Below are 26089 nucleotides of genomic sequence, written 5' to 3'. Positions count from 1 at the left end.
AGATTTCACGTTTCAAATGAGATGAAGGTGGTCTTTTATTAGATATTAGGTCATTCTAGTTTGGAAAAAATTATTTTAAAAATGTCACATACAAGATTTATATAAAAATTTGCATCAAGATAGTGATAAATAAGATTGGTAGTTTTGAGATTTTATATCTTGAGCAGTCATGACTCTTAAGATACTAACCTGTGTGAATATATATATATATATATATATACATATATAAATAAAATACATTTTTATTAATAAAAGTTATATTTTTTACGTAACTATACGAGATGGTTATGTATTTATTAATAACATTAACAGCATGCTTTACGTAATGGGGTGATAAATTGTGTTATTTACTTCTCTAAATTGTGTTATGGCAGCCTGTGTTACACAATGAACTGGTAAAACATCAGTATGCATCGCTTTTAGATCACATGATCTCCATTTAAAACTAATTTCAACTTCGTGAAATTTATCCATCATTTGATTGAATCTACTGTATTATTAATTTATCCATCATTTGATTGAATCTACTGTATTATTAATTTATTCATCATTTGATTGAATCTACTGTATTGTTAATTTATCCATCATTTGATTGAACCTACTGTATTATTAATTTAATTGTCACCAACATTTTTTAAATAAATACATAACTTGATATGTTGCGAGTTTCGTATTGGAAGGGCAGGGATGTATTTTGGCATAAGTAAAAGCCTGGATATCATAAAACTGGCGCAAAGTGAGTGCAAAATCCCTCTGCTCATGGCTACCAATGATACTAGTATGGTAGGCGTGTACCCTGGTGTAACCGAGGGAGAGGAACAACTCAGATGGCAAAATCTACTTGGTCTCAATAAAGATTTCCTAGAGAATATTAAACAAAATGTTAAAAGAAATATGAACAAATTCACTACCTCACATTTTCATAAAAGGAATAACTTTAAAATAGCATTTTAATATAATTTTGATAGTGAGAAATTAAAACTTTATGCCACTATAGGAGAATATACTGTAAACGATTGTTCAATAGAAATATAATAATATTTATTTATTGCATAATTAACTTAGCACATGGACTTAGAACTACCACTAAGTTACTAATCTGACATAACATCGTGATGTATTGTTGGGAATACGGCATTCTAGTCTTTATAAGTATGAATTATTGAACGGTATATTTAATCAGTCATGCTCACTACTATGTTGTTTTTAGTTCTGATCTATGCTTGCTTTGGTTAGAAGTTAATATCAGTCTACAAACTGAGGAATTAATTGACGTTTTTTGACATTATTTGTAGAATATTGATAGAGGTTCGACTACTGATGTCACACGCCATGACTGGCGTTTGGTTGGTCTCAGATTATTGTCATATTTGTGAAGAAACAAGACATAATTTTCAGTTGCCTAAGAAGCGCCATTGAGTATTCAATTTCACCTTTATGGGTTGAAGGACATCCACAGTTAGATGAAGAAGGTGTTTCTTGTAAAATATTGAGAGATCAAACAATTCAGTTGAAATTGTACGTTAAGACAAGCTTGTGTTGCTAAATTCTCTACTGTTGTTTATTTGATTGCAACTAGAATGAGGAATTATTCTGTGCCAGTATTTTCTTTTTCTATTATCTGTTGGTTGTAATGTCGGCTAGTAGTGCTTTCATAATCTATTGTAAGGAATTAGCAAGTTGAACACTTAACGTTGTTGGTTTCTTTATCGTAATATCGTTATTGTTGCGCGACATTTGCTATATGGTTACCTCCACGTGTGTTTTTCACATTTAAAATTCCATGAGACCAGGTACTTCTAGAAGTAGGGAGTTAACATACATCATAATCTGACCACTACATCTGCATATCATTTTCTGGAAATTTGTATTCCGCAATACACAGAGAATCATTCAAATCAGGCCTTTTATTTTCTCCATACCTGCTGAAACATATTACCGTAAAATTTACGTGTAGAACACAAATATATAAACATTAGGTCAAAGACTCTTTATTTACCCTCAAACGTACAAAAAAACTCGAGGTCAAATCGTTAACATATTTTTTGGCTTAATTAACGTCGACACTATGGCTTGCAGCTTCTTAGTTAACAAAGCATAGATCTAAGGTCATGTTTTAATGTGTCTTCATAAAAGTATTAATTTAAATGCAAGGACTACATTTTTAGTGTGATGCTGAAACTGACTTTTTGTTATGCTTGATTATCAGTTTATGAAAAGTTTGTTTGTTTGTTTTTTGTTTTTGAATTTCGCACAAAGCTACTCGAGGGCTATCTGTGCTAGCCGTCCCTAATTTAGCAGTGTAAGACTAGAGGGAAGGCAGCTAGTCATCACCACCCACCGCCAACTCTTGGGCTACTCTTTTACCAAGGAATAGTGGGATTGACATTGATTTTATAATGATCCTACAGCTGAAAGGGCGAGCATGTTTTGTGTGACGGGAATTCGAACCTGATACCCTCGGATTACGAGCCGAGTGCCTTATCCACCTGCCCATGCCGGGCCTCTGGTATTATCAAATGAAAGGCTTCATTGCCTATGACATATAAAATAAGATCTAACAGAAATGTTGTTATATACCCTTTTTTTATTGGGTACCTGTATTGTGCCAGTAAATAATTACATTATTTGTATGTTTATGTGTCACGTTGTGAGACTATGTCACATACACTGTACTATTATAACAAAATAAGAAAGATGTGTATTTTAAACTGTCTAACGTCTTTAATAGTTCCTGTTTTTAGCTATAGTAAGGATTTGAATTAGAAGCATTGAGAAATTCAAAAGAATACAAGAGTTTTGTAACGTTATAATAAAACAACATCATTAATAAATAAAGAACATTAAAATCATGTAATATAATTTATACATTTTGTAATGGTTTTCAATAAATCAATGATGAGATTTAGGTATAAAATACTAGAAAAATAATGTAACTTGACTTAATATATTGTTTTCTTAAGTAGTTAAGATTTTGTACAAGCAGAGAAATATTTACATTATACTTTTAACTTGTATTATAAACTTTTACCGACGTGAGCCCTGGTTCGCGATTTTCAAACAAATCATTACATACAACCAATCCCATAATGCAGTAATCATAACAGGTATCTGTTTTTGGTTGCATTTGAGTGGAGTACGAGGCACTTGAAGACAGAAAAGTTTAATTAATGCATGGATTATCAAAACATTATTTTATATATCATTATTAGAGACAGTAAATTATACAGGTTTTAAAGCATTGAGCGTGAAAAAAGGCTTGTCTCTGGCTTTCATCCTGCACCGGAAGCTCTTAATGAATTTACGTACTGCAGAGACTTGAGGTGCGAATACGATGGCTTCATCAAATGACAGGTAAGTACACAGGCGAAGGATTCATAACGAGTAACGTTAACTTACACTTTATTATAAAGTTTATATAAATGTATATTTATGTTCAACTTGCGTTACTAAAGTGTGTAAGATATTCAGGGCTGTTAGTATTATTATATGGTATATATTATGTGTAACTTGTGCACTTTATTATATAGTGGTGGTAAGCAGTGTCACAGGACATTAGAAAGAGAAGTACTTTTTACAACACTTTAGTTTTGCTGCCACACAAATTATACTCATAATAGTAATTAGTATCATATTTAAATGAAACCAAGATAACGTAAATAGGTTATACTTTATCTGTCAACAAGATTGATACAATGAAGAGATTATTATAATATATAAATAAGTACTTAGAAGTTTTATATGTGTGTATGTATGATTAAAATGATATCATTATTCGAATATCCTGAAAAGAAACAAATAGCGTTAGAATACATTTATAGATATTCTCTGACTGTGAGTATTTAAGAAAAAATTCAAATATAATTGTTAGAAAAAATGTTATACATAACCTATAATACACTAGTAGTTTGGTTTTATTAGTGAACACAAATTATTAATGTATTATTTTAAAAGGATGAAATTTTATATTATTATTATATATTATATATATATATCAGTCAAACATAATGCTACTACCTATAAGTTTCTGTGTCTTTAAAATACCTACACAGTAATAATAATGTTTAACTATGTTTGATATCACCTGTTGCTTAGAATTTTGGGTGTGCACAGCCCCTGGCTCTCCAGGTTCTATGGAATTGGTGATAAGTATATATATAATTAAAGAGAATATTAATACTGAAGTGTTAAGTAAAATAAAACAAAATCAAAAGAAGTATTATGTTAAAAACAGCAAATCCAAACATTTGACTAATGTTAGTTAATTATAACCAAAAATAAGCTCCCCACCAAAAAATGCTGCACCAACTGAAAGGATACCAGGTAACAGTCTATAATGTGGGAAATAGAATGTACTCTAGGTTTTGGATGTGACTGAGGAAGTAGGACCCAGTTTGGAGTGGAGATACACCATCTGTCACTCTTAACCTCCACTTGCCAGTATCACATAAAGAAATAAAGGAATAGCAATAGAAATTAAAATAATAGAAATAGAAATCAGGAGAGTGAGATATAGGTGCTCAAGCCATGATGTCTCGCATCTAAATCATCCTTCACTGCCTGTGGATGGTTGTAGGAAGGTGACTATTCTCCAAAGTAAAAATGATAGTTGTGGGACTCTTCATACTAGTATAATTTGTTTACTGGTCTATCATTTAGTGCCTTTCTACTATAGTAAGGGCTGGAATGCTAATTTCAATAGGTAGTAACTTCAAATGGTAGTACCTTATTCCTATTTTGTTTTATTATGTATTTTTTTTAATTTAATTTAATTTGTCTTTTTTTAATTCTTTACTTTGGAGAGCAGTCACCTTCCCACAACTGTCTGGAGACAGTGAAGGGTGGTATAGATTGGAGACCTTATGGGCTTGAACGCCTACATCTCACTCTCTTAATTTCTAATTTCTGTTACTTTAATTTTAATATCTATTGCTATTCCTTTGTTATTTCTTTATGTGAGACTGGCAAATGGAGGTTAAGGCTGATAGGTGGTATATCCTCACTGCAATATGGGCCCAACTTCCACAGTTACCTTGAAAACTTAGAATACATTCTTCATCCCACATTATTAACTGTATCCTGGGATCCTTTCAATTAGTTCAGTATTTTTTATTTTTTTGGGGGTTTGGTTTTGGTTATAACAAACTATGAATATATGTACATGAAACCTTGTAAATATAATGAAGTAAAACTTCAATTTTATATTGTTAGTAAATTTGTTTTATTATTTTAAGTTTAAATAAATTAGTGTTACTATGAGGTGCTGAACTTATTTAATTTTAAAATAATGAAATCATATTTGAGATTAAACAATTTTCATCATAATATCCAGTTGAGTAAAAAAGAATATTTTGAGTAAATTCAAGCATAACCTACTAAATAAAATGTTTTTTTGTTTTGTGTATGTGATTCTGTTGTATAGTGTTGTCTTTAATATTCAAACTACATTTTTCTTGGGTAAAACGTTTTCATCATAAATTTAATGCTGAATTGTAACAACTTATTTCCTGCTTCAATAATTTTTTTATTCTGTATTGAATTTTAGAATTAAAAACATTTATAATTATGTCTTAATAAGATTATTGAATATTATTCAGTTGCAAGTTTATTATTAGAAATGTAAGATTAATTTAAGCTGTTTAGACATTAAAAAAAAGTGTATGAATTACAGTAATATTTGTGTAGGAAGGATATAATCATAATCTTATTTTCATGGTTTGAATCTGTAATTTCAAGTTAAATTTTTGAGGCAGTAAAGCGAATTTGCTACCTTCTTGTAAAGTTGAAATAAAATTATGGTACATTATAGCTGTTTACATGTATGAAAATGTGTAATTTTATCTGCTGTTTTAAGACTTAAAGTGTATTGGATAACCTATATTACTACATAATAGACTATTTTCCTAAATTACACTTTATGTATATATTTTATATATATATATATATTACTAATATTGATTAAGCCTATAGATGTGTAGTACACAATTTTTTTTATGATACTATTTTTTTCTAAGCATATTTGTATATGTATATTCTTATATCACTTTCTCCTGTTAATTGTTGTTGCTGAATTAGTTAATAGTAGTAGTATGGTAATTTTTAAAATTTCTAATTTTTTAATTTGTATTTTCAGGTTTGATTTTTATTGTCCTATAGTCATAGTTGTGTGCTCTCATTCTGGGAGGATGTGCTCCATAACCTATAGTCTGCAGTATTTAAAGATTTTTCAATAAGATGAACAAAATATTTATAAAATATTGCAGATGAAAACAAATATTCAATCAGTTATGATTAGAGTTGATTCTGACATATAAACTTTGAATAATTTAAGTGCAACATACTGCTCCAGTCCCCATAAATCTTGATTATATTATTATTGTAGCTTAGCTGTGGAAAAAAAAAAAAAAAAGGAAAAAACTTACTCTTATATGTTACATATTACATTAAAAGCTTTATGCAACTTTGTGATATATCTAACTGTATACATTGAGAAAGGCCTATAGAGTAATCATTGGGTATAAGTTAGTGCTAGAAATATGTTTAATTATGCTGTAACACTTGTATATAAAATCTAAACCTGTGTATTCACTCCTCTCCTCTATTACTTATTTCTTACTTTTCATCAGGTTTTAAGAAAATATATTGATGCAATTTTTAGTGTGTTTGTGATAAGAAGTTTTAGTCAAATAAGGGAAATTGGTTATGTTAAAAATAACTATGTAAAATATTCTATCTAGATATATTGCAGATGTGCTAGAAAGTGCATTTGCATTTTCTGTAGCACTTTTTCTAAAAGTGCATTTCACTTGTTAAAAATATATACTTAAGATAGTAAGATGTTTCACAAAAAGAAAAACCAACAGCATAGAAGTCAGTGCATTTCTCAAGATTTCATTTAATACTACTATTTAATACATACTTTACTTGGATCATGACATAATTATTTTTAGTAGTTTCTTTGTATATTTTTTTTCCATTAGAATTCTGATAAAATGATATCTAACTACCTAATTAATTTATATTAATGTTTATCATTGCTTGGAGAATATCTGAATATGTTGCAAACATTTAGTATAATCATCTAATTTTATTTTTATAAAACAAACTTCATACTTTGAAATTTTGTTCATATTTGTAAACATCGTAAATGCGAGCATCCTGAGTGTCATAATAGGTTGATAGTAAACTATCAATTTGTGAATTTTTTCTTCTACTCAGGAAGCTATTAGCAACAACTTCTTGCTGTATAAAAAAAGTGTCAAAATGTTGATGCTATAAAGAGAATAGTGTATTTATGTGTGTCATATTTAAGGTATTAATAAAATGTTACTACATCTGATGCTACCAGATATATATATCTATAATACAAATTTATATATTTCTTCAAAATATTTTTCTGCAATACATTAATGCCAATAAATATTTTCTTTATTTTTTAGAATTGGTATCCACAGAGTTACTAGCCATGGTAAGTTTGAATTGTGTATTATACAATGTATGTTAAATGTCAGGCATTTTAAAGATTAACATGATATATGGATTCAATAGAAATTTGTTCTAGAAATCTTAATTTGTATAATTAAGCATAATGTCTCTGGATCAGGAATAAGCTTGAGGGTTTTTTATGTTAAAATTAGGAGATTGAACTTGTAGTGGACACAGCGTAAATGGCTTATTGTCCATCTTTATGTTTAATAACAGATAACACAACCGTAAATGTGTTAATAAGGTACCTGTATGTTAACACAAAAGAGCCAAAAGGGTGGTGATTGTATTTGACGTGATAGACATAACATATGAACAATACAAAGCTATTTGATCCTTGAAGTTTGTCCCACTTCACACGTACACACTTTAGAAGACGTAATATGTAAATACACTTTTTTTATTTTCAGGAAAGTTTTGATTCCTCTTTTAGACTTTCTAAAGTACTGCCACTTGTAACTGCTTTGACAAATTAATCACATTATTAGAAAAATAAAATTTCTTTAACTGGCTCCTAGACTTTATTGTCCAAATTTTTAAAATTAGTTTTGATATTTTACTACATGTTGTGATGAAAACAAATTACATTTTATTTTTAAAAATCCAGTGTTGAAGCCATAAAGGAAGACCTATCATTATGGAACTGAGATAATAAGTTAAAAAAGAGCTATTTTACAGATTTGGGAAACTTATAAAAATTCACTGTTTATAGTTCAAGATAGCCATGTTCTTAAAAAACAGTAAAAGAATTACAGAGTTGATCAAACCTAACATTTGGCTTAATAATAAATGTGAAGGAGAAAACAAAGGTATAAATGCCATGCATGTGAAAGGCTTAAATTAACAAATAAGATGGAAGATTTACAGAAAAGTAGGAAAACTAGTTTAAAATAATTTGAAAATTGAATAGAGCTTGTGAGCAACAGCTGGCTTATTAACAGCAATGTTTTCCAAATATATCAAAAGTAATCAAAATGATAAAATGAGGTTTGGCCTACCTTTAGAGGATTTTGACAAGAAGGTTTCTGTTGAAGATCATGAAATAGCTAAGTTTTTAAATTGTTTCATTCTTTTTTGTTTTTACAACAAAGGATGTTAACAATATATCAGACCCTGAATTTTCTGTGGAAATTCTGAGGTTGACCTGAGTCCTCTAGGTATCAATCCTGTTGTAGTAAAAAGAAGTATTATTATATTACAAATATAAAAGCGATGTTTCTCGCAGTTTTAGGGGAAGTGAGAGATCAGATGTGTGAATCCCTTTCAATTTTGGTCAGTAGACTTTGGACAGAGACCTGTGAACTGGAGGATTGGTAATGTACTTGTGTATTAACAGAAGTTGTTAAGAGTTCTTCTGGATATTGTAAAACAGTTAGTCTTACTTCTATAGTGGGAAATCTCTTAAGGAAATAATAAAGTAGTTCTACACATTCCTATAGCGAAGCATAATATTGTAAAAGAAAATCAACTTGGATCCACTAAAAAAAAAAGAATGTTCTCATATTAATCTTTTAACATTATTTTATGAATATTACACATTATCTGGATGATGGAAAGAATGTGGACGTAGTATACTTATGTTTTTCAAATTTTTTGATAATGTGCCATGCAAAATGGGAGCTAAGAAAACCACACTAGCAGGGCTTGGGAAAAGTAAACTGGATTGTATAATGGTTGGATGAGAGAAAGCAAAAATTAGTTAGTAAATTGTCCCAGTAATTATAGGCCCATTAGTCTTACATTATTTGTGGTAAATGTTTTGGAAAATGTGATAAAAGATGTAATGCAAAGCCACTTGACAAATTTTATTGGTTGCTAAGGGAAAAATCTTGCCTTACAAATCTTGTGACATTCTTTGAAAATATTACTGTTTATGTAGGTGAGGGTAAGGGTGTATCTGGATTTTCAAAAAGCATTTGGCAAAACACTACATAAAAGACTAGTAAATATTTATTTTTATAGGTGTGGAAGATAAGTTGGTAAATTGGATAGAAGAGTTGTTGTATAGAAAAAAAAGTTGAGGGTTGTTACAAAGAGTTCAGTAAAATTGGATTAATGTTACAAAGGGATACTTCAAGGTTCAGTCTTAGGTTCTTTGCCCTTTTTGATTTACACCAATGATGTAGATGGAGGAATGGTAAATATGTTAATTAAATTTACAGATGATATTAATGTCTTGGGTGTTGTTAGCTGTGAAGAGGATGTTGTTCATATACAAAAAGATTTAGATCGTATAGTCAGTTTGACATCGTTAAGGTTGTTCCCATCCAAATTATATTTATACTACAAATTATAACTCACATTATATTGCATTAATTATAATTAAAATTATAATTTGGATGTCAATAACCTTAACAGTGTCATGAAAGAAAGGACAATGGTGTAATGGTTGATCAGTCTCTTAAGCCATCTAAGCAGAGTCCTGTTGCTAGTGGTAGGGGTTTGAGGTTGTATCTATAGAAATATTGAATACAAGTCTAAAGAGGCCCCCCTCAAGGTGGATTCCTGTGTGTGGTGAGGAAACATCCAAGAGAGGGTTCTGTATTATCAGTTTACCTCCACTGGGATCTGAACATCAACCCATGTGTTTGCTGTGTGTGGCAACCTGTGAAGTAAAGGAGAGGATGCTGGTGGTTGAAGGGTCTAACCCTAACACACCACTTTGGCCTTGAATTCCTGTAGACAGGTTGCTTTGGGGTGGCCCCACCAGGGTCAGTTTGCTGGTTCACTTGGGCTAGGATCAACCAAGTACTAGTGTTGAACGTCTTCAACAGGTGTTCTGGACATTTCGTCTAATGCTGGTGTTTGGGTATGGTACTCATGAAACTCTGGCATTGCTGCAAAATCTTTATTTGGCATTGTAGTGTGTCCACTCATAGGGCTTCATGGTGGGTGGGGATGGTGAGCTCTGAAATGTATTTTATTTATTATGGATACCTTCATCCATGAACAAAAAAATAACAATAATAATACAGAGAAGAAAAATAATAATTGGTAAATGGCTACAAATGGATGATTCTGTTCAACAATCATCATCACAGTTGTACCTAAATTTCTCATTTTGCATTCGTTATGTGAGAAATCATCAGGGCAAATGTCTCCCTCCTTTTTTTTTAATCAAAAGGGATTAGAGGGGCTTGCTGGCTTTCTCAAATCAGTAAGGAAGGAGACATTGTGGTGGAAACATCTTCACCATAACACAACAAACTCCTCTTGAAGTTGAAGGCATGGGGATATACCCATTGAGGTTACTCCCCATGTAACTTCAAATTCTTTCAGAGGAGTTAAAGTTGAGAGGGATTTAAAGAATATTTCCAAATCAGAGATCCTAGCTGTTTTCTCTACCCTGGCATTTCTGTGGTTCACTTTATCTCCACTTGGAAGGATTTTATAATGCTACCTACAGGTGTGCCGATTTTGACATTTATATCACCAAATCCACATGCTACCATCAGGGGGTAGTTATCTGCATTGTAAAATACAGCAATATATATATTCCCAACTCTCTCAGATGTTTCCAGCATCAACAGTTCTGTCACTGCAACAAGCAAGTGTCAAGGACCATAATGCCTGTGAGTGCAAAATAGACCCTAATTGTGTTAATTGTAGTAGTTTTCACCCCTCTTACTTTCACCCTTACCCTAGGTGGGTGGAGGAAAAAGAGGTACAGTATTTCTTACCCTGAGGCTTGAAAGTTACTGTCCATCATTCTATCTTGGACATATTTCTGCTGCACTCTGTTCCACTGCTACAGTGAGAGTGCAGACAGATCTCTCCATGCCCCCAACATAGTCATTTTCAAACGACATTATTCTTTTTGTCCTCTGTGGTTAAGAAAGTTGAATAGTCAATATTGGCACCTATCTCTTTCCTCACTATTCCTTCCAGTAGCTTTGTCAATCCACTTCCTTAGGCTTCAGCTTCTAGCATATCCTTGGACCAATCTTCTTCAAACCTGAGATGCAGAATGATTATTTTTTTATACTCTCAGTCACTAGGATCTTCATCCACCAACAGAGACCTGCTCACTCAACCCAGGGCAAGATCTATGAAGGTTGATAGACCTTCTAATAAAGAAACAAATGTGTTCGAAAACAGAAGGGCTCTCCACCTAAGTAAAAATGCCCACTTTGATACAGTAGAACTATCGAGGTTTTTGCTCAAATATAGATAACGTTAAGGATTTGATTGATTCTCATCATCCTGTCTGTTTCTCCTTATAGGAGATGATTCTGAAACCTGCCAGCGTAGTTAACATTCAGCAGTTTTCTTTGTACAGATATGACAGGTTGTGTGATGGAGGAGTGCAAGGAGAAGTGGCACCATTGGTCAATCAGTATGTACCTGCTGTCTTTGACACTTTCCTGTTCTTTTCTACAGGAACTTGGAGTCCTTCAGAACTGTGTTTTGAGTGTCACACTTTTCAGTATAAAGATTAATGCCATCACTGAACAACTCCCTCTTGCTGTTGCATACGGGCTGTATGTTGATGACTTTCACATCTTATGTCAGTCGTGAAACATGAGGTATATCGAACAGCAGCTACAGAATGCCCTCAATTGTTTACTGAAGTGGACCACAGCAAACAGCTTTACTTTCTCTCTCTTAAACCATTTGCATGCAGGTGCAGTCAGATGAATTGGGTCTGTCCTTTGACAACATTGCTGTATCCACTGGACAGCCCATCCCACCATGGCTTCCTACAGTCCCCAGTTGTGACCTATCTTTAAGTCATCTGTGAAAAGTAGACACTCCTGATTGGAAATACTGTTTGCTATTTGCTGAACATATTTTGAACTATCCTTCCATTCCTATTTATACAGATGGTTCGAAATCAGGTGACTGTTTGGGCTCTGCCATGGTTTGTTGTAGTTCGGTGGTTGCGTGCAGAATCTCATCTACAGCTTCTGTGTTCACTGCTGAACTGTATGCCATTTCTCTTGCCCTGGATCACATGGAAGCTAAGCAGTACTCAAACTGCACGATTTATACTGACTCGCTTAGTTCTCTACTGGTCCTGGAATCACTTCATGTTGGTTCACACCCTGTTCTCACTGATATTCAAAACTGACTGGCCCATTTCTCTTTAACATCTACTTCTATCCAGTTTTTCTGGATACCAGGCCAAGTTGATATTCACGGGAATGAGCTCGCCGACACTGCAACTAAGTCTATCTGCTTTGGCACTATCACTGCTGTGCCTGTCCCATACATGGACTATAGACCTGTATTCGAGGCTCAGCTTCATGCCAGCTGGCAGTCGACATGGAGTGAGCAATACAAAAACAAGATTTTTCAAATGAAACCTTATATTGGACTTTGGCTGGCTTGTTACCGTAAGAATTGGAAAGAGGAAGTTGTTCTAACTAAACTACACATTGGTCACAGTTTTTAACTCATCGTTTTCTTTTATCTGGAACTGATGCACCAGTGTGTAGTTTGTGTAACACTTAGATCACAATAAGCCACGTTTTACTTCAAACAGTAAATTCACAATAATGGCACCATTTTAAGCATGTTTTGTCCCAAGGTTTGTCCATAACGTTAGACAGTGTTATTGATGATGGTGACACTGTCCACCTTGGCAATGTTTTTAGTTTTTTAAAGGCTATTAATCTTTTTAATACCATTTAAGTTTTTTAATTTATAATTTACAACTTTTTAATGTGGCTCCCTTTTAAAAACCACTGTTCATCTAGTTCAATTTGAAATTAGAAACTGACTGTAACATTAAGTTACTTGAAACCAGGACTGGAAAGGCCAACTTAGGTGACTGACGGTGGTTTTTGTACTTACCTGTTAGTCTTCCTGGTGAGTTATGATTGTTACTGTCATGCTACAGAAAGTCCTTTACAAATTGAATTACTGTTGTTTTTCTCTTGACGTAGATCAGATGTAAACATTGGCTTTATGCTATTTATTTATTTTTAACTTTCTTTTGTTTTACCTTAATTTCCTTTTATGAATTTTACTTAATTTACTTTTACCTTTTTACCAGACGTTTGGTGCAGATAGCATAGCTGCTTTGTGCCACAAAACACTAAATCAACCAACAAATCAATTTCCTTTCACTCTTCTCTTACTTTTCTTGGAGGCTTGGCAATGGCCTGTGGGGCAGTGATCATTTTCCTTTTGTTTTGAGAGAGACTCACTATGGTTGATGCTACCCGATCAAGTGGCCCTTTTTCACTGCTTTCTTGGAATTTAATTTTGCTGTTGTCTGTAAGCCAACAATAGATGACTGCATGGCAGCAGTTTCTGACTGTATTGTCCAAAGAGCTGCTCATTGTACTCCTAAAGTCTTAACTCAGTGATATCCTGCCTGCCACATGGCATGGAAGGCTCAAAAATAGGACTAGGATACTTTTCGCAGATATTCCACAATTTTCGACCACATCACTTTTCAATGGGCCTGTGCACATACTTAGTAGATAAGACATCAAAACCAGAAAGAATTTTGGATTAAGTACAAGACTAGCATCTCTTCTACCACCAGTTCCAAAGTCATATGGGAATAGATTTGGAAGGTTAATGAGCATTATACTTCTGCTGCCCTTTTGATCTTGCTCTTCAATGGCCAGGAAGTTGCTGATGTCCTGAACATTCCTCTGTATCCTCTCCTCCACCTTTTGGAGAACGGATCGATGTTCTGCACTAAATAGTTATTGTGACCTTATTCAGACAAAACTGGACTATGGATCTCTGGTGTATGGCTCTGCCAGGACCTTGGCTTTGAAGATGTTGGACCCAGTTCACCATCAGAGGCTTCAGCTCTGCATGGGGGCTTTCTGCACTTCTCCACTCCAGAGCTTGTATGCTGAGTCTCATGAACCTCCTCCATTTGAAACTGTCTTTACTGTATACTTCAAGACTTCAATCCTTACCACAGCATCCCACCTGGGTTTGTAGTTTCCTTTCTTGATGGGTCAGGCTTTTTCAGAATAGATTGTCTGTCATTGTTCCTTTTGGCCTTCACATCCAGGTGCAGCTGGCTGAATTAGGTTTGACCTTGGATGATGATACTTTTTACACTGGTCAGCCCATCAAACGATGGCTTATTACAATTCCCAGAATGTGACCTTTCTTTGGGTCATTTGAGGAAGTAACATCTTTTGTGTGCCAAACATCTTTCGAACCATTCTTTCACTCCCATTTATACTGATGATTTGAAATCAGGTGACTCTGTGGACACTATCTTGATATGTTGTTGTTCAGTGATTTCACACAGCATTCTCTTTACAATTTCTGTGTTTACCTCTGAATTGTATGCCTTTTCACTTGTTCTGGATCATGTAGAGCTATGCAGTACACCAATTGTACTATGTGATAAAAAGCTTTTCCAGATCAAACCTTCTGTTGTTATTTGGCCATCTTTTTTCTGTAAGTTTTGGAAGGAGAAAGTTGTCCTGGGTAGGCTATGCATTAATCACAGTGTTTTAACTCATTGTCTTCTTTTTGTATGGGACTGATGCATCAATGTGTGGTCTATATGATACTCAAGTCACAATAGCCCACATTTTACTGTCATGCCATTGTTATGACCAGTCACTATTGCCAATAACACTGTCCACCTCAGTTGTGTTTTTGAATTTTCAAGGGCCATTGACCTTTTTAATTCTATTAAAGTGTTTTTATTTGAAAATTGGCCTTTGTTTCAATATGATTCTTTTTCTCACAGTTTAATAATTTTATTTTTAATTTTTTACTTATTTTTTTAGTGCAGGTAGCCTAGTTACTTTTTAACAGTTAATGTCAAATAACAACTAAAGAGGTCATAAACCTTTAACCATAGTAGGTCCATGATGGTGCATTATGTTACCTTGTACAATTTGGATCAAACTCAATAGTACCACTACAGAAAAGGATTTTGACATAAAGTGAGATAAGTCACTCAAGTTGTCAAGGCAGTTCTCTGTTGTTAGTAGTGAAGCAAATATAATTTTGTTTTACTTAGAATACTGTGCATAATCCTGGTCTATTTATTTGAGAAAGAATATTGAGATATTTGAAGGATCATTAACAAAATCCTGAAGATGACCTAAGAAGGTCAAAACATTGCTCTTTATTTTAATTAAAGTTTTAATACCCATACCAGCCATCTTGAGAATATATTTTTACTTCAAGTGGGTTTTTCATCATCATGAACAGCAGTATGATGACACAAAGTTTCAGAAGCAGTATCTGAATAAAATAATCAGTCTTTCTCTTAGGTTTTCCCTTTTTTGCTTCTTTGAAGCAGAGATTTTAAAATGATGTAAGGAAAGGCTTAATTACTACAATTGTAGTCAGTCTTGCATAAAACCAACATTATTTCCATCTGGTATTTTGACTATTTCCATTAAATTGATAAAAAGAAAGTCATCTGAAAAGTTTGCAGTTTTCCAGATTTATCCCAAAGAAACTGATTTTGTAAATTTTCAGATTTTAAACTGTAAAATATTGCAAGACTTTTAAAAAAATCCCTACATAGGGTCATCTAAATAATAATCACTGCAAACTTTCAGGGACAAATTTTCAAGTGAGTCTCTGGAAAGAGTTCAAAGGAAAGTTGCTGTGATAAGCCCATAGTTGAAAGGTTTATTTTTTGGGAACAAGTTATCTTATTTACTGTTAAGAAGAAAGGAGTAAGAAGTGATCTTACTCAAGTGATCAATTAAGAAAATTGCTAGACAATCTGGAAGACTGATATGAAAATGGTTTTATTATGATTATGATAACAGTAGGAAGAAAAAACGTGTCTAAGAATTCAAAAAAGATAGGTTTGTGTCTAGCTAAGACAGTTTCATTTTCCTAAACTTGCCAATTAGCTAATAGAATGAGTTATCATCATCAGGAGTGTGAAGTTGCTGTTTTTTTAATTAAAAATACTTTTTTAATATTAATATGACATATATTATAACAATTCAATAATCTCAACTCTCCAAGATGTTTTAATCATTGTTATTTTTATTTTTAAACATTTTTTTTATAGACCTTTTCAGCTGCTAACCTCATTTGTAGCATTTTTTGAGCTAGTGCCTGAAAAAGGCTTGTGTCCAAAAATTTGCATTTTGTAAAAAAAAAAGAAGAAAGAAAAACCATATATTTTCTTTTAAATTTAGGTCATTAAATCTATTACAAGTTGAACAGTTTGTCAGAAGGACATTATATAAATAAAATTATATGGTCTATATACATAAGCAAGATAAAATATTTTTAGGACTTAGGTTAAGACTTTTGGCAAATTGTAAATATACAGGTTATATAATAATATTTATGTTATTCTGTAAATCATTTTGTGGATATTCTTTGTATACAGTGTGTGTGAAAGCTCTACATGTAATTTGAGATTGTCTGTTTTAATGAATATGACAGGATATAGTAGAGAATACATTATTTGTGCATGTAAATGTATATATATGTGGTAACTTGTATTATATTGTCGTTTATTTTTGAAAATTGTTTTTACATTTCTAAAGGGCTAGTCAGTATGCAGTAAACAATCTAGATCTGCTTCTTTCTTTCAGCATAAATTTAAAGAAAACGATATTCATTGACCCAATTTATGAAACTTGGACTGAATAATATTTTATACAGATATATGTACCCTAGTACATACATATTACTTTGGTTAGGAATTTTAGCACTGCATTTGTGACATACTTATATGTTGTTGTTTTTTGGTTTTTTTATCCAAACAACTGAACCAATTTTACCATATAAAATAGCTAGAAAAGTCAGTATTGCAACCTCCAGACACACTGGAAACACATTGTTATAAAGGTGATACAAGACAGGTTGTGACAGATGTTATAACAGATTTTTGACAAAATAAAATTATTTCTTACAAAAACCAATCTACTTGTTATTTGCTGTACTTTGGCTTGAAGTTTTAGCTCGTGAATCTGAAATCTGACTTTTTTGTATATGTTTTTTAAGAATTAGAATGCTACAGGTGTAACTGTAATTGAGTTTTCGTATGGAAGAATACCTACAACATTCTTAATAGTTTGTGGAAAGTTAAGAGTGGAAGGAGCTTACTTCCATTATTTCTGTTCAACACATATTCACCAAAGAAAATGGTATTATAGACCTTATTATTTTAATTAATGAGTCCTGATTTAATAAAGGTAATAGACCTTTAATATTTCTGCTTTCTTGTTTAAACAAACATCGTGCATCTTTATTTTGGTGCATTGTAGTATAAATCTTTTGTAAGATTTTGTTGTTTGGTAAAGTTAATGTATTTTTTCATACTGTGTAGGTGTTCTATGAAAATATATAATTGTCATAAATCAGTACCCACTGTAAGTGCAGGCGTTTTGTGATCAGTAATTATCACCTTGTTTTCTGTTCTGATTGATCCTTATTTGACTTATGGATCATGTACAAGTTACTGAATATAATGTAATTGTGGGAAATGCATGTTTGTTGTAAAAACAATATATAACTGTTCAAATTCAGAGTACGACTATAAGGATTACATATTAAACTTTTCCTTGTGAAAATTTTATCTGTATGAAAAATCATCCTGATTGTGACTAATCTGGATTGTCGATATTCAGACTAATAATGATTAATGATGCATTAATTAATGTCACACAAATTGATAAATTAATTGAAATTACTATCAAATCAGTTAATCTTACAGAGATAATCAAATAATTGATATTGGTGTTTCTGATTTACTTTTTGGTTATTCCAAGTCTCAAGTGAGAATAATTGATTTGTTGAGTGTGTTTGATTAATAAGCCATACAATTAACCATCTGTCAAATTACAGATCACCCATCTAGAATCTACAACAGTTTTTCACATATTATTGCAGTTTGAATAACTGTATAATACTGTTCAAGTTTTGAAAATCCATAGTCCACTGAGATTGTTTCAAAGTGAAACTGTTGAAAGTGCAGTTTGCATGTTATGTGTGGTGATAAGCCATTCGTTTGAATTTATGCCCCGTGAAGTAGATGAGAAATCTTGACATTATAACCAACACGTGGATACTAATATTAGGCTTTCTTTTATATTACATGTAGGTCCACTTGTAAAGAAAAGTATTTTTACGTTATGTTATTACTGAATAATGACAAAACATTTGCTGTGTTTAGGTATGTGGGTTATTTGTATAATGAGCTATATTATGTTGTAATGTGCTTCAACTTGACTGTAGGTCTATTAACATATATTTAAATTATAACTATAGCTGTACATAATTATTTCAGTTCTCTGTCCAAAAACAAACTAAAATATGGGAATGACATTCTTTAGATCTATAACTTTTGGATTCAATAACGTAAGTGAAAAAGGGGAGTATGACATCTTTGAATATTTTCGATTTGGTGAAAAGAAAAATTATACTTACAGTTTGTAATTCTAATGGCAACTTTTACAAAACTCTTAAGTTATGAATCATACTTATAACAATATAATTTTAATTTTCTTCCATTCAACAATGTTTATATGTAATTTTTTATGAAGGACCATACAGGCCATTTGTTTGGATGTTATATATTTTAGTGACACATTTTGTGGTTAAAATAAAATGGTTTATGAAAACAGAAAGTATAAGCATGAAAAATTATTTTAAATATAGTACATAAGAAATATCATTCATGTAAGTTCAGAACCTTAATAAAATGTTTTCAGAGCATCTGATCAAATTAAATTTATTTATATTTTATCAGAACTGAATTTAGTTGAGAAGAAGATAATTCTTGGAAAATTCAAACCACCTAACCCATTAATGAGTGCACATTTTTGCTACTATGGTTTTTAACTAATATCAACTCTTTTACTATTGTATTAATTTTTATTTTGAAACATTTTGTAAAATATTTATGTGGCTTACTAGTACAACCATTCTCAAAAGGATCTTGTAATTTTGCTATTGTTGCTTAATTTGGTACATAAAAAGAGCCTATAATACAAGAATTTAGTCATTTTGTTTTGATTATGTCGTCTCCTTCATGTTTACATTCCATTATTTTATATATGTATTATTAACTTTTGCATTTGATCAACAGTGCTCTTTCATTGTCAATTGAAATATTTCTTTTTAAATATTGTTTTATTCTAAATATTTGAATGTTACACCCAAATACATGCAAATACTAGTGTAACTGAAGCAAAAGTTAATTATAGATTTACTTGTTGAAGTCCTTTTATAGTAATATCCGTGTCTTCCATAAAATGGAGCAATATTAGAATAATGTATGTGAAAAATGCTACTCATCTCTCTACAGAAAAAATAGCTACTCCCTGGTGCCACTTCTGTTTTTGCTTGTCTGCCAACCTGTTAATAAAGTTCCAACCCAAACATTTATATACTTGCTCTACTCCAATCTGTGATGCAATTAATTTCAGACTAGTCCGCCACAAATAGGAGCGTGATAAGATATGACCAATGATTTAGATATGACCAATGATCATGAACATACTGAATGAATTCAGATGGACCATACATTTTCAATCAGGAAAGCCAACTAAACACACAAAATTCCTTGGGCAGAGTTAAATTTCTTAGAAATGTGAGAATGTAATGTTTTCATCACTGCAGGATTGGGTGATTAATGGTATTTAGTAATTGATAAGTTAATTTGTCAAAACTAATGGCACTCCATTAATTGATTAGTGCATGTTTTCCTTTCTGACAAAATAAAAAGAATTATGTATGATGGAGTATTTAACAAAGTTATAAAACTATCATGCTGACCTAGTTCTTACTACTTTTTCTCATCCAAAACTGTTTTGACTTTGATTTGTCCTGTAAACATTGCTAAAATTATTAGTAACAGTCTATATACCTTTTCATTTTTGCATTATTGCAGCAATGTATGCTAATCATGTAACTACCCTATGCCAGTTGTGTTGTGCTCTCTACACTGGTGCATGTAGCTCTCTACCATTGCAGTACAATCCTCATTTTCTCATTTGGCATTCTAGTATATTGACAAGTGTTTTATCTCATTCTTCATATTACTACAAATTTTGGATTCTTAAATTTATACCAGTTTATACTTATTATGTTTGATTTCCATTGTTTCTACTTGTTTTTTGAAATTGTACTTTGTGTGAATTCAAGATTTAATATGGAAAATGATAAAATTTCTGCCATAAGTAGAAAATTATTCCAACACTAATCTCTGGGTCTCAGAGTTTCAGTATTTGCTGGGGAAGCATAGACTTTAGTTCATGGGAAGCTTGTGTCTTATGTTTGGTTAGTAATTTCTTTTCCTTTCAAGTTACAATTTTGGTGTAGATCCTGTAGTGGTTTTGCACTGTAGTTGTTACTTTTTTCATGTTTGAAGATGAATTTCATAATTTTGCAGATTTATTATTTTAATGTACTTTGCAGATTTGGCATGTTGCTATGTTTTGTTAGTATATTGGTAATGAGTACTTTCTCTAAGTTCTATAGTTTGTGTCTTTGTGGCTACACTTCACAACAGCTCCATGGTTTATACCATTTTATTTGTGGATTTTCTGCCTTCCCTTTGCTTTTCAGATCTTTTTTTCCTCCTCTTCAAGATCATACCTTTTTCAGTTGCCTTTCTATGCCTTTTTGAGTCTTAATACACAAAGGAATTAATGAATAAGTGGTGAAAACTTTTATTCCTGTTTTTTTTTTTCTCAAACATGGAAGTTTGGGAGTCCTATCATTGATTTATTCTGGCTGTATCCTTAATGGGAGATGCCTTACTTCACCATGGAGTCTCATGCATCTTTTCAGTAAGTGTTTTTGCTCTATTGTCACGTTGTTGTTGTTTTTTTTCTTTGATTTGTTTCTGAGAGTTCTGTCTTCCAGTTCTGGGTACTGTTACGTATTTCTTCAGCTTATTGTGTGTTTGGTTGAGCGATACACTCTTTTGCCTGTTGTTTTCATTTGCTGGGTCATCAGACTCTCCGTTTCATGGATAACTGGCTTTTTCTCACCTCTTCTCATGCACAGTCAGTACCATTATCTTCTTTCTTTGAGCAGCTGCTTGGGTGGAGATTTTTACTGCCCCCCTCACATCATCTTATTCATTTGGGGATTGTATTCACTTCTTGTTTAAGTTGAGCTCAACCTTCCCCACTTCATTTCCAGGTTGTGGAAAGGGCAGTCACTATAACCCTACCTTCTTCATCTCTGCACATGATGTTTTATTTCTTTTGTGGATGTGGGCTTCCTTAGAAGCTCTTATTCTCTGGATTCAGACTTGCATGCATCCTTTCATTGAATGCTTTATGACTTATGCATTTTACTACACGATCTCTTGAACCATCCCAACTCCCACCTAGGATTAGAATCAGTTTTGCTTGGGGCCTCAACAAGGAGTTGATCACATTAGGAGCCTCCATATCTCCACTTTGTCCTGTGTCTTGTCTATTCACAGCTTCTTCCTTGGTAAGTTGGTGGTGGGGAACTTTTTCTTGATTCTCTAGAGATTTTGGGTTGGTAGTAAGTTAAAGAGACTACTTTCAATGTCAACATCCTGGAACCTTTGGCAGTTCATCAGTCTGTATCATATTCTCTTATTCCTTCATGGGAGGGTGGTTATGGTTCATTTCAACAATTCCACTGTATCAACTTTATCACAAAGCAAGGGGGAACCAAGTCCAGATCTTTGTCTTTCACTAGATTTTCTGTAATAGGCCAATGAATACAACTGGTCATGTCTCTGGAGTCCTGAATCTTGTGGCTGGTATATTATCATGTCTAAACCAAGCTTTCCACAGAGTGGTTTTTTTCATCTTAAGGTATTTCAGTTGGTGTGTTCTCTGTCGAGAACACAGCATGAATATATGTTTCCCACTCACTGGAATGCCAGACTTCCTTTCTTTTTGGGCTCTACTTTCTCATCTGATATAGGAGGGATGGATACTTTCAATCAAGATTGAAGAGGTTTTCACCTATATACCTACCGTCCAATCCAATCCTCTTTTGGGTTTTTCCCTTATCCACACCACTCCTTGTGATGTGCTGGTTGCTATGTATTGGCTAGCTTAGACTTGGTTCCTCTGTTCTGGCTCTTGCTGGAGCAACAGACCATACCCTTTTCTTTGTCCTGATTGTTGCTTCAACAACAACAATCTGACTTTTTCATCCCAATGTTACCACACTCTTGTCTTTCCATGTGACTTTTGTCTGGTCCCATGCTTCAGTAGAGGGACTTCACCCTTGTGTAGCATCTTCCCCTCAGTGTGGATTTTTGTACATAGTGAGGGGATCTTCCAGGGAAGGTTCTGTTCTTTCAGTTTACCTCTTCTGGGATCTAAACCCACCACTTTGGTCTTGACTTCCTGTAGATGGGCAGCCTTGGAGTGACCACCTTGGCTCAATCTGCTGGTCCACTTGGCTAGGATCAACCAAGTTCCAGTGTTGTATGTTCTCAATTGGTGTTGTGGACATTGTATCTGTTGCTAGAGTATGGGTATAGTGCTCACAAAACCCTGGCATTGCTGCAGTGTCCTTGTTTGACATTGTAGTGCATCCCCTCATAGGGCTTCATGGTGGGTGGCGTCAATGGGCACCACAATATTCTTTATTTTTTATTAAGGATCCTCCAAATAAAATAGTGAAAAAAACAGTCCACAGATAATTGACCATGTCTTGAAGATTCTGAGCAGCAATCTTCAACTTCTGTAACACCTGTATCTCATTTTCTTATACTACATTCTCTTTCAGACAAACCTTTAGTGCAGATGTTTCCCTTTTTCATTCAAAAGAGACAAGAGGAACTTGTTGGCTCTCCAAAGTCAGTAAAGAAGCTTCACTCTGTTGACATATTGGTGGAAACATCCACATCTCAACACAGTGATCTCCTCTTGCATTCAAAGGTGATTGAGGTTATGTCTCATGCTATTCTGAATTCATCATGAAGAGTTGTTGTTGAGAAGGATTTGAAGGACATCCCTGAATCAGAAATTCTTGCTGGTTGCTTTACCGTAGGAGTTTCTACAGTGAGGTGTATCTCCACTTGCAAAGACGGAATTATGATGCTGACCAATGCCCTCGTGCTGATATTTACATCACATCCAGCTGTCGCCATAAAGGTAGATTATCTTAATTGTAAGGTACAGTCATATATTGCAAACCCTCTCAGATGTTTCCAGTTTCAGCAATTCAGTGTCTCAAAGATATCATGTTGTGGTTCCTTGACATGTACTCATTGTGGTGGCAAGGACCATGATGCCTATGAGTGTGAAACAGACCCTCATTGCATCAGTTGCAATGGCTTTCACCCATCCTACTTTCATTCTTGCCATAAATGGTTGGAAGAAAACGAAGTGCAGCATTTGAAAATGATTGAAAACATTACTTACCCTGAGGCTCAAAAGTTGTTGTCCATCACTTCATCTTGGATGTATGCTGTTGCACTTCATACTACTGCTACAGTGGTAGTGCAGACACATCTCTGTGTACCTCCAAAAGAATTGTTCATAAACCAAATGAAAAGTCTTTTGATCTACATGGTTAAAAAGTTGATGAATTAACTTCAACACCCATCTCTGTTCCTAACATACATTCCAGCAAACCCCAAGATCCACTTTCTTTGGTTCTGAGTATGAGCATTTCCTCAGGTACATCTTCTCCCACTCTAAGATGCAAAACAATCATTTGTTCATATCCTCAATTGCTGGAATTCTCTTCCAACAGCAAAGATCTGTCCAATTGACCTTCCTTGAATAAAGACAATAAAGAAAAAAGATGTGGTCATAAACAGAAGGGTTCTTTGCCCAACTCACTTACACATAAATAAAAATGGAATTGTTGAGGTTTACATTCTAATCTGGATGACATAAAAGCCTGATTGCTTTCTACCATCTTGTATGTCTTTCCTTACAGGAAACATTTCTAAAATTTCTTGTTACAGTCATCTTTCAGTGGTTTTCTTCATACAGAAATGACACACTGTGTGATGGGTGAGTGCATGGAGGTGTGGCACTTTTGGTTGATCAGCATGTGCCCACCCTGTCTTTGTTACTCGATACACCCTTGGAGGCTGTAGCCATCCATGTTTTCATGGATCATACTGTCACTGTTTGTTCTCTCTACCTGTCACCTGGAGAGACATATGATCAATCAGACCTTGATGCTCTCATTGAACAGTTGCTGTCTCCCTTTTTCATTCTGGTGGACTCTAATAAACATCATCCCTTTTGGGGAAGTGCCAGTATTGATGGGAGGGGTTGCTCCATAGAGCATATGCTCTTTAATCACAACTTTTCTCTTTTCATTAGTGTCTCTTATACTTATTTTCATGCACCTAGTCTGTCCTTTATTGCTAATGAGCTCTCAAATTACTCCCATTCACTATTCTCCCACTATCCATGGAGGGTTGACAATAATCCACTGGGCAGTGATCATTTTCCTGTAATTTTGAGAGAGACTGGCTGTAGTCAGTGCCACATGACCCACATGCCCTGGTGGAAGCTGGATTAAGCAAACTGGTCCACTTTCACTGCTCTTGCAGAACTTCATTCTGTCATTGTCTGTAAGCCATCAATATACGACTGTGTGGCAGCAGTAACTGACTGTATTATATCGGCAGCTGGTCAATGTATTCCCAAAACCTCAACACATTTTCAATGATATCCTCATCCATGGTGGAATCCTGTCTGCCACATGGCAGGGAAGGCTCAAAATGGGCCTGGGATACTTTTTCTAAGTACCCACGCTCTTGCACCTCATAGCTTTCCAGCAGACCCATGCACATACTCAGTGGGTAAGATTTCAAAGCCAGAAGGAATCTTGGATTATGTTCACAACCAGCATATCTTCTACTACCAGTTCCAAAGTCATGTGAGACAAGATTTGAAAGTTCAGTGGGCAATATAATTCTGTTCCCTATCGATCTTGCTCTCTGATTGCCAGGAAGTAGCTGATATGGAGAGCATTGCTGATACTCTTGGTGAAAGCTTTTGCTGGGTGTCTAGCACTTCTGCTTCTTCCTTTACCTTCTTAGCCATCAAGACTCGGGGCAGAACAATCACCTTTTTCTTTTAGAGCTGATTGTCTCTATGACTATGATCGTCCCCTTACACTGGTAGAACTGAAACTGGCCATTCATTGGTCTGGCAGTACATCAGTTGGATCTGATGATGTACACAATGAAATGCTACACCATCTTTATCCTGCTTCTCTTGCTATTCTTCTGATTGTTTTTAACCAGATCTATCAAGAGAATGTTTTTTCTGATGCTTGGTGCCAGGCTATTGTTCTACCTTTCTCTGAGCCTGGGAAGGATTCCAAGATTCCTTCAAACTACCATCCAATTGCTTCGACAAACTGTCTCTGTAAGACTTTAGAGAGGATAGTTAATGCTCATCTTGTTTGGTTCCTCGAATCAAACAACCTCCTCTTGCCCACCCAGAGTAGGTTCTGACGACAGTGCTCCACCATGGATTACCTGATTTGACTTGAAACATCAATCAGAGAAGCCTTTCTCAAACAACATCTTATATCAATATTCTTTGGCATTGAGAAGGCTTATGATACAACATGGAGGTATGAGATTTTTTATTAAATTTTTTTTGATGGACAGGCAATTCAGTATCAGTGAAGTTGTGCTGCCTGTGGTCCCTGAGACAAAGTTGTTGGGGCTTATCATTGACTGTAAGCTGACCTTTATACCACACCT

The 26089-nt window shown here is 33.8% G+C and overlaps 1 protein-coding gene across 5 annotated transcripts in view; it reads left to right on the top strand.

Moving 5' to 3' along the window:
• The first annotated feature begins 3105 nt into the window (after positions 1 to 3105).
• LOC143238617 (rho guanine nucleotide exchange factor 11-like) overlaps positions 3106 to 26089 on the top strand; it is a 222027-nt gene continuing 199043 nt past the window's right edge. For all 5 annotated transcript variants that reach the window (XM_076478992.1, XM_076478990.1, XM_076478989.1 and 2 more), the window contains exons 1-2: positions 3106 to 3354; positions 7440 to 7468. In XM_076478992.1, coding sequence (XP_076335107.1) covers positions 3335 to 3354; positions 7440 to 7468 — 49 coding nt within the window. In that variant the 5' untranslated portion in view covers positions 3106 to 3334. The remainder of the gene's footprint in view (positions 3355 to 7439; positions 7469 to 26089) is intronic.

This window comes from Tachypleus tridentatus, chromosome 13, assembly GCF_004210375.1.
Source record: "Tachypleus tridentatus isolate NWPU-2018 chromosome 13, ASM421037v1, whole genome shotgun sequence".
Lineage (NCBI taxonomy): Eukaryota > Metazoa > Arthropoda > Merostomata > Xiphosura > Limulidae > Tachypleus > Tachypleus tridentatus.
The sequence above is the reverse complement of the archived record's forward strand: the minus strand, read 5'-3'. Positions and strand labels throughout refer to the sequence as shown.